Source organism: Ranitomeya imitator, chromosome 8 (assembly GCF_032444005.1).
Source record: "Ranitomeya imitator isolate aRanImi1 chromosome 8, aRanImi1.pri, whole genome shotgun sequence".
NCBI classification, from domain to species: Eukaryota; Metazoa; Chordata; class Amphibia; order Anura; family Dendrobatidae; genus Ranitomeya; species Ranitomeya imitator.
The window spans coordinates 201,423,206-201,439,177 of record NC_091289.1 but is presented as its reverse complement, the minus strand read 5'-3'; the positions used below and the strand labels follow the sequence as shown (position 1 = coordinate 201,439,177).

Here is a 15,972-nt window from a genome sequence, read left to right as displayed (position 1 = left end):
GATCAGCGGGGGCGATGTACGGGACATAGGAGATCAGCGGGGGCGATGTACGGGACATGTGAGATCAGCGGTGGCGATGTACGGGACATGTGAGATCAGCGGGGGCGATGTATGGGACATGTGAGATCAGCGGGGGCGATGTACAGGACATGTGAGAACACACAGGAGCCTCTGCGCCATTGTGCTCAGACTCCCATTATCGGCACAATAAAGGACAGAAGGAAATCTGTCCGTCCTCGGGGACGTGTTGGGGAAAAAACATCACACTTCATTTCCATGCAAATAACCCCGACGGCGAGCCGCCTCCCCGAGGACTCACACATTTATAGGAGAAGGGGATTTGGTAAGAAAAGTACCTTCTTCAGATTAATCCACTGCTTGAAGTAATCTGCGACCTGCAGTCCTAGATATTCACACTGTCCCGGCAGCCTGGAAAAGGGAACGAGAGTAGCGGTTAGTCTCATTACGGCACAGAATCCACGCGGCGGCCATACTGCTGCACAAGGGACCGATCCACCAGAGCGGGGACATCACCAGCGCGCGGTGCGGTCACAGTGTCCTGCGCGGTGCGGTCACAGTGTCCTGCGCGGTGCGGTCACAGTGTCCTGCGCGGTGCGGTCACAGTGTCCTGCGCGGTGCGGTCACAGTGTCCTGCGCGGTGCGGTCACAGTGTCCTGCGCGGTGCGGTCACAGTGTCCTGCGCGGTGCGGTCACAGTGTCCTGCGCGGTGCGGTCACAGTGTCCTGCGCGGTGCGGTCACAGTGTCCTGCGCGGTGCGGTCACAGTGTCCTGCGCGGTGCGGTCACAGTGTCCTGCGCGGTGCGGTCACAGTGTCCTGCGCGGTGCGGTCACAGTGTCCTGCGCGGTGCGGTCACAGTGTCCTGCGCGGTGCGGTCACAGTGTCCTGCGCGGTGCGGTCACAGTGTCCTGCGCGGTGCGGTCACAGCGTCCTGCGCGGTGCGGTCACAGTGTCCTACGCTCCTCCGGGTGAACATCTCCATACTGCACACAGGGAAACTACAGAAAAGAAAGCTGCAACCAGGAAACGCCCAACACTTCCAGAGACATCGAGGAACCCGTCAGGAAGCTGCGACTGACAGATCTAATCTAATCCAATCCACACAATCAGGAGCCAAAGCAGAAAAAGTGGAGAAAATGTTCTGCAGATGCCACATACTGCACACGGGTGTAATCCGGCCGGGCCTGCTCCACAATCAGCTGGGAAACCACCATCACAAAGCTGTTGATGGATCTGGTATAGATCAGTGAACAGATGGGCTCCCACACTGCAGGAAAGGCCGTGTGCGAGTCATGACTGGTTACACAGGACTGCCTAGTAACGACCGTGTGCGGGTCATGACTGGTTACACAGGACTGCCTAGTAACGACCGTGTGCGGGTCATGACTGGTTACACAGGACTGCCTAGTAACGACCGTGTGCGGGTCATGACTGGTTACACAGGACTGCCTAGTAACGACCGTGTGCGGGTCATGACTGGTTACACAGGACTGCCTAGTAACGACCGTGTGCGGGTCATGACTGGTTACACAGGACTGCCTAGTAATGACCGTGTGCGGGTCAGGACTGGTTACATAGGACTGCCTAGTAATGACCGTGTGCGGGTCATGACTGGTTACACAGGACTGCACAGTAATGACCATGTGCGAGCAATGACTGGTTACACAGGACTGCCCAGTAACGACCGTGTGAGTAATAACTGGTCTCACAGGACTGCACAGTAATGACCATGTGCGAGCAATGACTGGTTACACAGGACTGCACAGTAATGACCGTGTGCGAGCAATGACTGGTTACACAGGACTGCACAGTAATGACCGTGTGTCAGTAATGACTGGTTACACAGGAGTGCTCAGTAATGTCCGTGAGCGGGTGCGCTTGTGGTGGAACATTGCAGGGCGCTTGTGGTGGAACATTGCAGTGCACAGGATGAGAGAAGTGAGGAATGGAAAGGTCATTAGGAGATCAGAGGAGGATAGTACCTATGTATGTGACATCTAGGAGCCGCCATTACTGTACAGGTCGCGGCGCTCTTTTCGCTCGTGGTATATTAACCTTATACATAACGCTCAGCGCGCGGGGTGGACGATGGCGCCGGATCTTCACAAGAGTTTAAGTTTCTGTAACATTTTGCCGCTCGGCGCCTACAAGCTGCGGATTATGGGACTGGTGATTTATTCCCCGGTAATAAGGGGCTCTCCGCTGCCTCCTCGTGCGGATGTGGTGATGGATGAGGAGCCATTGTGCGCTATCTCCGCTCACACTTAGCAGGGCATCATTATCCCAGGATGGCACGGGGTGAAATACGGCGTCAGGCACCAGGCGGGCCGGGCGCTAATTGTCCAACAATGGTGGGGAGAAGAGGGGCCGTTATCTGGGCGCTGACACCTGTATCTGGGCACAAATTACAGCCTCCCCTTTGTATTGTATCCTCTCGTGCAAACAGCGGATGATAAAACGTGTCGGCGAGGTGATAGCTTATCAATTTAACCCTAATTATCCTGGAGGTCAGCGCACAGAGAAAGGCTGCGGAATCTCAACAGGTTCTGCTGGAAATAAACCGCCACAGAGAAGCGCAGCGCAGGGCGACGAGGAGTAATTGAATTCCAGCTCCCAGGTGCTCCCAGTGTATCAAAAATTAATATCACACCCGCAACTAATCAAAGCGGGTTAATGTCCATCTGCTGCCGCTGCTCCCCCGCTGTGCAGGGGTCGGTGACAGCGGGGGATGATGGAATCCAACACCACTGACCCTCCTCCCAGGGGGGCACGGATCCTGCAGGGAGCAGAATACTTATTCTACACTGCCCCTCCCAAACACCGGCGGTCCGCACCCCCACGCATTACAGCAGGGGATCCAGAGATGGCTCACATAGGGGGAATGCAACCCCCAGAGGGGACAGGTAATGCGGGATTGCACGCCCCAGAGGGGTCAGGCCAGGGGGAGTATGTCTCAGAGGGGTCAGGCAAAGGGGGAAATGCACGCCCCAGAGGGGTCAGGACAGAGGAGAATGCACGCCCCAGAGGGGTCAGGACAGAGGAGAATGCACGCCCCAGAGGGGTCAGGACAGAGGAGAATGCACGCCCCAGAGGGGTCAGGACAGAGGAGAATGCTCGCCCCAGAGGGGTCAGGACAGAGGAGAATGCTCGCCCCAGAGGGTTCAGGACAGAGGAGAATGCTCGCCCCAGAGGGGTCAGGACAGAGGAGAATGCTCGCCCCAGAGGGGTCAGGACAGAGGAGAATGCTCGCCCCAGAGGGGTCAGGACAGAGGAGAATGCTCGCCCCAGAGGGGTCAGGACAGAGGAGAATGCTCGCCCCAGAGGGGTCAGGACAGAGGAGAATGCTCGCCCCAGAGGGGTCAGGACAGAGGAGAATGCTCGCCCCAGAGGGTTCAGGACAGAGGAGAATGCTCGCCCCAGAGGGGTCAGTACGGGGGAAATGCACGCCCCAGAGGGGTCAGGACAGAGGAGAATGCACGCCCCAGAGGGGTCAGGACAGAGGAGAATGCACGCCCCAGAGGGGTCAGGACAGAGGAGAATGCTCGCCCCAGAGGGTTCAGGACAGAGGAGAATGCTCGCCCCAGAGGGGTCAGGACGGGGGAAATGCACGCCCCAGAGGGGTCAGGACAGAGGAGAATGCTCGCCCCAGAGGGGTCAGGACAGAGGAGAATGCTCGCCCCAGAGGGGTCAGGACAGAGGAGAATGCACGCCCCAGAGGGGTCAGGACAGAGGAGAATGCACGCCCCAGAGGGGTCAGGACAGAGGAGAATGCTCGCCCCAGAGGGTTCAGGACAGAGGAGAATGCTCGCCCCAGAGGGGTCAGGACGGGGGAAATGCACGCCCCAGAGGGGTCAGGACAGAGGAGAATGCTCGCCCCAGAGGGGTCAGGACAGAGGAGAATGCTCGCCCCAGAGGGGTCAGGACAGAGGAGAATGCACGCCCCAGAGGGGTCAGGACAGAGGAGAATGCTCGCCCCAGAGGGGTCAGGACAGAGGAGAATGCTCGCCCCAGAGGGGTCAGGACAGAGGAGAATGCACGCCCCAGAGGGGTCAGGACAGAGGAGAATGCACGCCCCAGAGGGGTCAGGACAGAGGAGAATGCACGCCCCAGAGGGGTCAGGACAGAGGAGAATGCTCGCCCCAGAGGGGTCAGTACGGGAGAAATGCACGCCCCAGAGGGGACAGGCCACTGGGTGATTGGGGCATGAAGAGAGGGGTCAGACCAGGAGGTGATGGCCAGTACATCTTCAAGTCTCTTGAGTTCAGAAACTTTCCAGGAAAAAGACGAGGTGCGGCCAATTCATCCCAGGACGCTCTGGTTTTATTCTATAGTTTTCCATTACTCCATTTATCACCATTCTCAAGATCTCTGCTTGCTGTCACTTTCTTGCATCCAAGAGGCATCATCAGTCCAGAAGACATGACTGCAGAAAGCTCTCCAGTGACCAGTGTGTTACAATGTATCAGACAACAAGCCATAAACTGGTACAAGAATGAGACAGGCGGAGGCTACAAACACTGAAGGTTTCCACTCATTAACATAACAGCAAGCAGAGATCCTACAAACGGTGAGGAAGGAAAACAAACATTCTATCAAAACACTGCAGAACTTTTGATTTGTCGTTTACTTTTTGAAAACATAATGGATGAAATAAAATATAATCTGCATTTATGGAACCTGCCGCCCAGAATCCAATCATTAGTGACGGTATCGTGTGTACATCATTGTCCATCAGTCCAACATTGTGCGCTCATTCAGGCATCTTTATAGCTGAGGTTTTTTGCTGATCCGGCTTCCTGTACAGATGAAGCACAAGATTCTGCTGTGGCGGCCTGCCACAAGGGGGAGCTAGAGAGTACAATGCGTGGTCCCTCTCCCCATTAGGAACACTTGCTGAGCGCGCGCCTATGATAGGGGCTGGAAGATTAGACGTCGGTCAAAAGCCCACTAACCCAAATGACCCCGCGGCAGTGCGCTCCTCAGCGCCCCCTAGGAGCGGCTGCACAGGACAGACGCTGCGTGTGACTGCAAGACTCCACAGCTTCAATGTATACAGTTCAGCTTCAGATTCTCACTGTTCTCATCCTGGTTACACAACAGATTGGAGAACGCAGCTCTGGCTGTGACTGGAGTATAATTATAAGTGGTCGCAAAGTCATGGCAAAACGCCACACAACTTCCATGGCTCTCATGAAGATCAAGGCAAAAAAAAAAAAAAGGGCAACATGACCAAAACTGGTGAATGCACCCTAAAAAGTGAGGCAGAGAGGAGATAAAGGGGTCGGAGAGAAGCAGAATCCTCCGGGACGTCAGCTCCTGAGCCGCATTACAGGACATGGCGGCCGCTCCGCGCACCCGACGGCCGAGGACGGCGCTGCTCCTCCGCACAGGAATTCTCCGGAGGAAAATCACATTATACCAAAGCCGCTAATGATCCGCGGCCGGGCGGCGCCTGACGTGTCGGGACAAACAGTTTTGAGCGGCTGTCAGCGATCTCGTCCGCTTGTATTAAATTACTGTTGTTTTTTCTCATTCTGTCCCCAATCTGCGGAGGATTCATCGCCGGCACCGCGCACAATACACGTGTTTACCGCCTATAGTGACAGCCTCATATCAAATAAATAATTACCACAACACGGTCATAATGAGATGCGGCTTATTACCGAGCCGCTGACAGCACCGCTCCAGCTTTATTTATTTCACCTTGTCACGGTACAACAAGTCTATAAGCGGAGCGTCAGCTGGAAATATCACTGCGTGAAGAGGCGGCATGACAGGCAGCCGCGCACCGACTCAATCTGCTGTCAGCCAGCGCTAATGAATGGCAGCGTCAGAATCTCAGCTCTGGAAGTCGCAGCTTTACATCCCACCTACACCCAGGACTGAGCGTCACCAGCGGGAGAGAGCGACCATGAGACACTGACAACAGGCCCACTGCTACAAAGAGGAAAAAAGTCAGGGAACGAAGACTTTAATATGGCCTGCGAAACTCCTGGAACGAAGCAGCGCAAGGACCCTCCAAAAAAGTGCACAGACATCGTAAAGTGCCAGATAAAAGATCACACAAACCGTGCAGAAAAACCGCTACGTCACCAGACCAGCGGAATCCACCAAGCGGAGAGATCACAGGGTTCAGCCACTCGGGAAGGTCCTGACAGTCCAGAAAGTCAGGCAATGCACGGACAGAGAAGAGAGCGGCCACCAGTGGGAAGGTCCTGACAGTCCAGAGCGTCAGACAATGCACGGAGAAGAGAGCGACCACCACCAGGAAGGTCCTGACAGTCCAGAGCGTCAGACAATGCACGGAGAAGAGAGCGCCCACCACCGGGAAGGTCCTGACAGTCCAGAGCTTCAGACAATGCACGGAGAAGATAGCGGCCACCACCGGGAAGGTCCTGACAGTCCAGAGAGTCAGACAATGCACGGACAGAGAAGAGAGCGGCCACCAGTGGGAAGGTCCTGACAGTCCAGAGCGTCAGACAATGCACGGACAGAGAAGAGAGCGGCCACCAGCGGGAAGGTCCTGACAGTCCAGAAAGTCAGACAATACACGGAGAAGAGAGCGGCCACCAGCGGGAAGGTCCTGACAGTCCAGAGCTTCAGACAATGCACGGAGAAGAGAGCGACCACCACCAGGAAGGTCCTGACAGTCCAGAGAGTCAGACAATGCACGGAGAAGAGAGCGACCACCACCAGGAAGGTCCTGACAGTCCAGAGCGTCAGACAATGCACGGAGAAGAGAGCGGCCACCACCGGGAAGGTCCTGACAGTCCAGAGCGTCAGACAATGCACGGAGAAGATAGCGGCCACCACCGGGAAGGTCCTGACAGTCCAGAGCTTCAGACAATGCACGGAGAAGAGAGCGACCACCACCAGGAAGGTCCTGACAGTCCAGAGCTTCAGACAATGCACGGAGAAGAGAGCGGCCACCACCGGGAAGGTCCTGACAGTCCAGAGCGTCAGACAATGCACGGAGAAGAGAGCGCCCACCACCGGGAAGGTCCTGACAGTCCAGAGCTTCAGACAATGCACGGAGAAGATAGCGGCCACCACCGGGAAGGTCCTGACAGTCCAGAGAGTCAGACAATGCACGGACAGAGAAGAGAGCGGCCACCAGTGGGAAGGTCCTGACAGTCCAGAGCGTCAGACAATGCACGGACAGAGAAGAGAGCGGCCACCAGCGGGAAGGTCCTGACAGTCCAGAAAGTCAGACAATACACGGAGAAGAGAGCGGCCACCACCGGGAAGGTCCTGACAGTCCAGAGCTTCAGACAATGCACGGAGAAGAGAGCGACCACCACCAGGAAGGTCCTGACAGTCCAGAGAGTCAGACAATGCACGGAGAAGAGAGCGGCCACCACCGGGAAGGTCCTGACAGTCCAGAGCGTCAGACAATGCACGGAGAAGAGAGCGGCCACCACCGGGAAGGTCCTGACAGTCCAGAGCTTCAGACAATGCACGGAGAAGAGAGCGACCACCACCAGGAAGGTCCTGACAGTCCAGAGCGTCAGACAATGCACGGAGAAGAGAGCGGCCACCACCGGGAAGGTCCTGACAGTCCAGAGCGTCAGACAATGCACGGAGAAGAGAGCGGCCACCACCGGGAAGGTCCTGACAGTCCAGAGCTTCAGACAATGCACGGAGAAGATAGCGGCCACCACCGGGAAGGTCCTGACAGTCCAGAGAGTCAGACAATGCATGGACAGAGAAGAGAGCGGCCACCAGTGGGAAGGTCCTGACAGTCCAGAGCGTCAGACAATGCACGGAGAAGAGAGCGGCCACCACCGGGAAGGTCCTGACAGTCCAGAGCTTCAGACAATGCACGGAGAAGAGAGCGGCCACCACCGGGAAGGTCCTGACAGTCCAGAGAGTCAGACAATGCACGGAGAAGAGAGCGGCCACCACCGGGGAAGGTCCTGACAGTCCAGAAAGTCAGACAATGCACGGACAGAGAAGAGAGCGGCCACCACCGGGAAGGTCCTGACAGTCCAGAGAGTCAGACAATGCACGGAGAAGAGAGCGGCCACCACCGGGGAAGGTCCTGACAGTCCAGAAAGTCAGACAATGCACGGAGAAGAGAGCAGCCACCACCAGGAAGGTCCTGACAGTCCAGAGCGTCAGACAATGCACGGAGAAGAGAGAGACCACCACCAGGAAGGTCCTGACAGTCCAGAGCGTCAGACAATGCACGGAGAAGAGAGCGGCCACCACCGGGAAGGTCCTGACAGTCCAGAGCGTCAGACAATGCACGGAGAAGATAGCGGCCACCACCGGGAAGGTACGGACAGTCGAGAGAGTCAGACAATGCACAGACAGAGAAGAGAGCGGCCACCAGTGGGAAGGTCCTGACAGTCCAGAGCGTCAGACAATGCACGGAGAAGAGAGCGGCCACCACCGGGAAGGTCCTGACAGTCCAGAGCGTCAGACAATGCACGGAGAAGAGAGCGGCCACCACCGGGGAAGGTCCTGACAGTCCAGAAAGTCAGACAATGCACGGACAGAGAAGAGAGCGGCCACCACCGGGAAGGTCCTGACAGTCCAGAGCGTCAGACAATGCACGGAGAAGAGAGCGGCCACCACCGGGAAGGTCCTGACAGTCCAGAGCGTCAGACAAAGCACGGAGAAAAGAGCGGCCACCGCCGGGAAGGTCCTGACAGTCCAGAAAGTCAGACAATGCACGGAGAAGAGAGCGGCCACCACCGGGAAGGTCCTGACAGTCCAGAAAGTCAGACAATGCACGGAGAAGAGAGCGACCACCACCTGGAAGGTCCTGACAGTCCAGAGCGTCAGACAATGCACGGAGAAGAGAGCGACCACCACCGGGAAGGTCCTGACAGTCCAGAAAGTCAGACAATGCACGGAGAAGAGAGCGACCACCACCGGGAAGGTCCTGACAGTCCAGAGCGTCAGACAATGCACGGAGAAGAGAGCGACCACCACCTGGAAGGTCCTGACAGTCCAGAGCGTCAGACAATGCACGGAGAAGAGAGCGACCACCACCGGGAAGGTCCTGACAGTCCAGAGAGTCAGAAAATGCACGGACAAGAGAAGAGAGCGGCCACCACCGGGAAGGATGGGACTGGTACTTTCAATTTTAAGTAAAGGTGCAGTTGCTCACAGAAAATTGTTCTGCATTCAGCCAGGTTCAGCACTGTCTCCACTACTACCCAAATGTCTGATTGGCTGCAGCAATCACGTCGACAGTGCTGCAGCCAATCACTGCCCTGAGGAGCTCTGATGATGCAGACGGAAAAAGTCATCAAGCTCAGTGAGTGGCTGCAGCGCTACCAAGGAAGCCAAGACTGGGCAGCGAAGTGTCATCGCTGGATCGAGGAGGGTGAATTCACACAAGACATAACTTGTATAATATCCGGGCTTTCTGCAGTGAATATGAAGATTCCATCAGCGGAAACACCGAACATCGAAGCAGATTGACATGACGTGAAATCTAACAAACATCTGTGGATGTCAGATCCTGAGCGCCGCTCACTTCAGCGGTGGATTTCCTCCATAGGATGACATGTGATGAAGGCAACGCTCGTACTGTACTACTGACCGTCAATCGCAAAAATCCACACAGAAAACCTGGCGTATCCATCGAGTGTGAACACACCCTAACGGTCTTAGGCACCAAGATAGAACTTTAGGTGCATTATCCCATGATCCTCCACAACCATCTCAGCTTTTCTCCTTTTTTTATAGGATGACTTAAAAGTCTAAGTGGTTTATATTTTCCTTCCCCTTCTTGCGCCTGGCCGCCACCTTGCTCAGGTAAGTCACCATTGTTGGCTGCAGCTGACGCTCGTCCACTTCAACACCTCAGTATAATAGTCAGGTCGTCTATAGTGGAGAACAGGCAGCGAAATAGAAAGGTTTCCTCAAAATGCCGATTTAATCTTACACTTTGGAAATCCACGACACAATGACCTGTAAAGACGTGGCGACACGCACCGACCCTGACAGCCGCTTCTCACTGATCTCGGCACATTACGAAGTGTTTCTCCTGCAGATCCTCGTCACAGGTGGATACATTGTAACAGGAGAGATTCCAAGGAAAATGGCCCTTTACAAATCAGCGCAGCTCTGCAGATTGCACCTCACGGGCCGGGTGATGCCGGAGGGCAATATCTGGCTTCACGCAGAGCAGCGGACACTTCATAGGGGCCTGCAGCCACCACACGGCACCGGTCGTGGTCATGACTGCCTGCTCTGATGATCCGTACCGTGCCGCTGAAGACAGAGCTGTTTGCAGTCACTGGGATGTGTTAGTAATTATTTTCCCGGTGTCACACGGCTGTCATTCTCCAGGAGACACAGAGTCAGCCTGAGGCAGCCTGCAAGACAGAACGAGGCAAGAAAAAGACGCCGCACAGGTTCCGGCATCCACCTCTTCAATCTGCTGCCGCACCGTCCTTCAGAACTCGGCGGCTCCGTCTATTTATTTACTCCTCACAAAGGTTCTCACCCGACTGCATCCTCCTCACAGTAAATTACCTGCTGCATCGGGGCCCGATACAAGCTGCGAGCCACAAAGTAACCTGCTGCGTCTAATCTGTTTGTGGCCTGGAGGCAGAGGATGACGGCAGTGACGGCTCTGTGCACCGCAGTCTGCCGCAACCACATCCACGTCCAGAAGACGCCGAGCAACAGGAGAAGTCCGGACACTAAAACACAGACGGACAGGAACGAAGAGAAACGATCTGTATATACTGTATACTCCAAGCGGAGCCCTGCAGGAAGGACGCGAGGAAACAATGTATCAGCGGAAGAATCAGAGAACAGCAGCGGACCCCACTAACCACCGAGCAACAGAGCGACCCCAAACCAGCACAACAGGGCGCGCAGCTCCGGGGTATAATGCAGGACGTAACTCAGGATCAGTAATGTAATGTATGTACACAGTGACTGCACCAGCAGAATAGTGAGTGCAGCTCTGGGGTATAATGCAGGACGTAACTCAGGATCAGTAATGTAATGTAATGTATGTACACAGTGACTGCACCAGCAGAATAGTGAGTGCAGCTCTGGGGTATAATACAGGATGTAACTCAGGATCAGTATTGTAATGTATGTACACAGTGACTGCACCAGCAGAATAGTGAGTGCAGCTCTGGAGTATAATGCAGGACGTAACTCAGGATCAGTAATGTAATGTATGTACACAGTGACTGCACCAGCAGAATAGTGAGTGCAGCTCTGGGGTATAATACAGGATGTAACTCAGGATCAGTAATGTAATGTATGTACACAGTGACTGCACCAGCAGAATAGTGAGTGCAGCTCTGGAGTATAATGCAGGACGTAACTCAGGATCAGTAATGTAATGTATGTACACAGTGACTGCACCAGCAGAATAGTGAGTGCAGCTCTGGGGTATAATGCAGGACGTAACTCAGGATCAGTAATGTAATGTATGTACACAGTGACTGCACCAGCAGAATAGTGAGTGCAGCTCTGGAGTATAATACAGGATGTAACTCAGGATCAGTAATGTAATGTATGTACACAGTGACTGCACCAGCAGAATAGTGAGTGCAGCTCTGGGGTATAATACAGGATGTAACTCAGGATCAGTAATGTAATGTATGTACACAGTGACTGCACCAGCAGAATAGTGAGTGCAGCTCTGGAGTATAATACAGGATGTAACTCAGGATCAGTAATGTAATGTATGTACACAGTGACTGCACCAGCAGAATAGTGAGTGCAGCTCTGGAGGATAATACATGATGTAACTCAGGATCAGTAATGTAATGTATGTACACAGTGACTGCACCAGCAGAATAGTGAGTGCAGCTCTGGGGTATAATACAGGATGTAACTCAGGATCAGTAATGTAATGTATGTACACAGTGACTGCACCAGCAGAATAGTGAGTGCAGCTCTGCGGTATAATACAGGATGTAACTCAGGATCAGTAATGTAATGTATGTACACAGTGACTACACCAGCAGAATAGTGAGTGCAGCTCTGGGGTATAATACAGGATGTAACTCAGGATCAGTAATGTAATGTATGTACACGGTGACTGCACCAGCAGAATAGTGAGTGCAGCTCTGGAGTATAATACAGGATGTAACTCAGGATCAGTAGTGTAATGTATGTACACGGTGACTGCACCAGCAGAATAGTGAGTGCAGCTCTGGGGTATAATACAGGATGTAACTCAGGATCAGTAATGTAATGTATGTACACGGTGACTGCACCAGCAGAATAGTGAGTGCAGCTCTGGGGTATAATACAGGGTGTAAATCAGGATCAGTAATGTAATGTATCTACACAGTGACTGCACCAGCAGAATAGTGAGTGCAGCTCTGGGGTATAATACAGGGTGTAACTCAGGATCAGTAATGTAATGTATATACACAGTGACTGCACCAGCAGAATAGTGAGTGCAGCTCTGGGGTATAATACAGGGTGTAACTCAGGATCAGTAATGTAATGTATGTACACAGTGACTGCACCAGCAGAATAGTGAGTGCAGCTCTGGGGTATAATACAGGATGTAACTCAGGATCAGTAATGTAATGTATGTGCACAGTGACTGCACCAGCAGAATAGTGAGTGCAGCTCTGGGGTATAATACAGGGTGTAACTCAGGATCAGTAATGTAATGTATATACACAGTGACTGCACCAGCAGAATAGTGAGTGCAGCTCTGGGGTATAATACAGGGTGTAACTCAGGATCAGTAATGTAATGTATGTACACAGTGACTGCACCAGCAGAATAGTGAGTGCAGCTCTGGGGTATAATACAGGATGTAACTCAGGATCAATAATGTAATGTATGTGCACAGTGACTGCACCAGCAGAGTAGTGAGTGCAGCTCTGGAGTATAATACAGCATGTAACTCAGGATCAGTAATGTATGTACACAGTGACTGCACCAGCAGAGTAGTGAGTGCAGCTCTGGAGTATAATATAGGATGTAACTCAGGATCAGTAATGTAATGTATGTGCACAGTGACTGCACCAGCAGAATAGTGAGTGCAGCTCTGGAGTATAATATAGGATGTAACTCAGGATCAGTAATGTAATGTATGTGCACAGTGACTCCACCAGCAGAATAGTGAGTGCAGCTCTGGAGTATAATACAGGAGGTAACTCAGGACCAGTAATGTAATGTATGTGCACAGTGACTGCACCAGCAGAATAGTGAGTGCAGCTCTGGAGTATAATACAGGATGTAACTCAGGATCAGTAATGTAATGTATGCACACAGTGACTGCACCAGCAGAATAGTGAGTGCAGCTCTGAGGTACATTTTTTCTCTACATTATTAATGTTGATTCGTGTTCATCAAGGCTTCCTGTTCTAGTAAAATATCCGTGTTAGTCGGGAGCTCAGACAGAAGACTTCTACATGAGTTATTGGGACTGGTGTAATTAGGTGATGGAGGGGGCACTTACTTTAGATCTGTGCCTCTTGTCTCGTTACAGAAAGCTGTCGCGGTGACGACCCATTTTGGGCTTGTAAATGTACAGAAATGCAATAAATAGTTGAAGAATTGGAGAGATGTTAATTCAGTTATTTGGAGGGTTGGGCGCAGCGCCTCCAGAAGAATTACACACGGAGAATAAAACGGAGAGAGCAATGTGATTTACTGACGAGCTTTCACCAGGAGCGGGAAATTTACTGACGAGCTTTCACTAATGTGCACATAAGACGAGGACGCGGACTATAAACTTCAGCGCAGACGCTGCTTTATAACCGCCGTAAACTCAGCAGCCGCCATTTAATCCAGACGTGGGCGCAGCTGCTGAGGCCGCACAGGTCCGAAAAAAGGGCCGGGGGTAAAGTGGGTGAACCCCAAATCATCATATCCAGGCTCCGGCTCATGGTCCCTAAACGTGAGACCTCATGGCCACAACCTCCACAGCTTCATACGTCACTTCATGGGTTAAACCTATCTAATATACAGAGCACATTTTCACACGTTACACCCACAAACGCATTTCATTGGGATTTTCTGTGACACAAAGTAACAAGTCTTTGATGCAAGGTTTTCTAACTCTTCTGAAAATAAAAATCTGAACATTGTGATACTGTGCATTAGTATTCAACCCCCTGTAGTCTGGCGCCCATAAATAAAATCTCGAGAGACCTATCGCCCCCAAAATTCACACAATTAGTACATTGCGTCCCCCTGGGTGTGATTTCTTCTCACTATAACTACAGATGTTCTGTGAAGACCTCAGAGGTTTGTGTGAGAACATTATCATGAAAACCAAGGAGCCCACCAGACAGGTCAGGGATTAAGTTGTGGAAAAAAGGAAAGCAGGGTTAGGTTATAGAAAATAGCCCAAGCTCTGAACATCTCACGGAGCATCCATCATCCAAACATGGAAGGGGAAGGGCACAACTGCAAACCTACCAGGACATAGCCGTCCACCTAACCTGACCTCCCAAGACATGGCCGTCCACCTAACATGACCTCCCAAGACATGGCCGTCCACCTAACATGACCTCCCAAGACATGGCCGTCCACCTAACATGACCTCCCAAGACATGGCCGTCCACCTAACCTGACCTCCCAAGACATGGCCGTCCACCTAACCTGACCTCCCAAGACATGGCCGTCCACCTAACCTGGCCTCCCAACACATGGCCGTCCACCTAACCTGGCCTCCCAAGACATGGCCGTCCACCTAACCTGGCCTCCCAAGACATGGCCGTCCACCTAACCTGGCCTCCCAAGACATGGCCGTCCACCTAACCTGGCCTCCCAAGACAAGGCCGTCCACCTAACCTGACCGCCAAAGACCTGGCCGTCCACCTAACCTGACCGCCAAAGACATGGCCGTCCACCTAACCTGACCGCCAAAGACATGGCCGTCCACCTAACCTGACCGCCAAAGACATGGCCGTCCACCTAACCTGACCTCCCGAGACATGGCCGTCCACCTAACCTGACCTCCCAAGACATGGACGTCCACCTAACCTGACCTCCCGAGACATGGCCGTCCACCTAACCTGGCCTCCCAAGACATGGCCGTCCACCTAACCTGACCTCCCGAGACATGGCCGTCCACCTAACCTGACCTCCCAAGACATGGACGTCCACCTAACCTGACCTCCCGAGACATGGCCGTCCACCTAACCTGACCTCCCGAGACATGGCCGTCCACCTAACCTGACCTCCCAAGACATGGACGTCCACCTAACCTGACCTCCCGAGACATGGCCGTCCACCTAACCTGGCCTCCCAAGACATGGCCGTCCACCTAACCTGACCGCCAAAGACATGGCCGTCCACCTGACCTGACCTCCCAAGACATGAACGTCCACCTAACCTGACCTCCCAAGACATGGCCGTCCACCTAACCTGACCTCCCAAGACATGGCCGTCCACCTAACCTGACCGCCAAAGACATGGCCGTCCACCTAACCTGACCTCCCAAGACATGGCCGTCCACCTAACCTGACCTCCCAAGCAAGGAGAGCACTAATGCGAGAAGCAGCCGAGAGGCCCATAGTCACTGAAGGAGCCGCAGATCCACAGCTCAGGGGAGGGTCTGTCCACAGAACTATTAGTCGTGTGCTCCACAAATCTTACACTTATGAAAGACGTCCCATGTATGGAGCACAGCGCGGATCTGGGAGAAGCGGCTCTGCTCACATAAGACCAAAGGAGATAGTTATCCCTTTTATTTCTCAATTCTTCCCCTTTATGAGGACACACATAGATGAGACGGCAGTGTTAGAATGATAGAATATTATGGTATGTTACACCCCGCACTGTCCTGTGCTGCATCCTGTGTCATCAGCTTCACCAACTTTACACTACTGGAGTCCTATTGACCTGGAGACGAGTCGAGAATAAGACACCATTTCCAGCAGCGCGGATGACATCCACAAGGTATCCAACTTCAAAACCAGACAGGATTAGATACAGCAGTGTCACACAGGATAGGATTAGATACAGCAGTGTCACACAGGATTAGATACAGC

General features: G+C 53.2%; 1 protein-coding gene across 1 annotated transcript in view; it reads right to left on the bottom strand.

The window, feature by feature from the left end:
• Positions 1-15,972, bottom strand: part of ERI3 (ERI1 exoribonuclease family member 3) — a 317,503-nt gene that overhangs the window by 241,245 nt on the left and 60,286 nt on the right. The window contains 1 exon segment of the mRNA XM_069735844.1: positions 357-429. Coding sequence (XP_069591945.1) covers positions 357-429 — 73 coding nt within the window.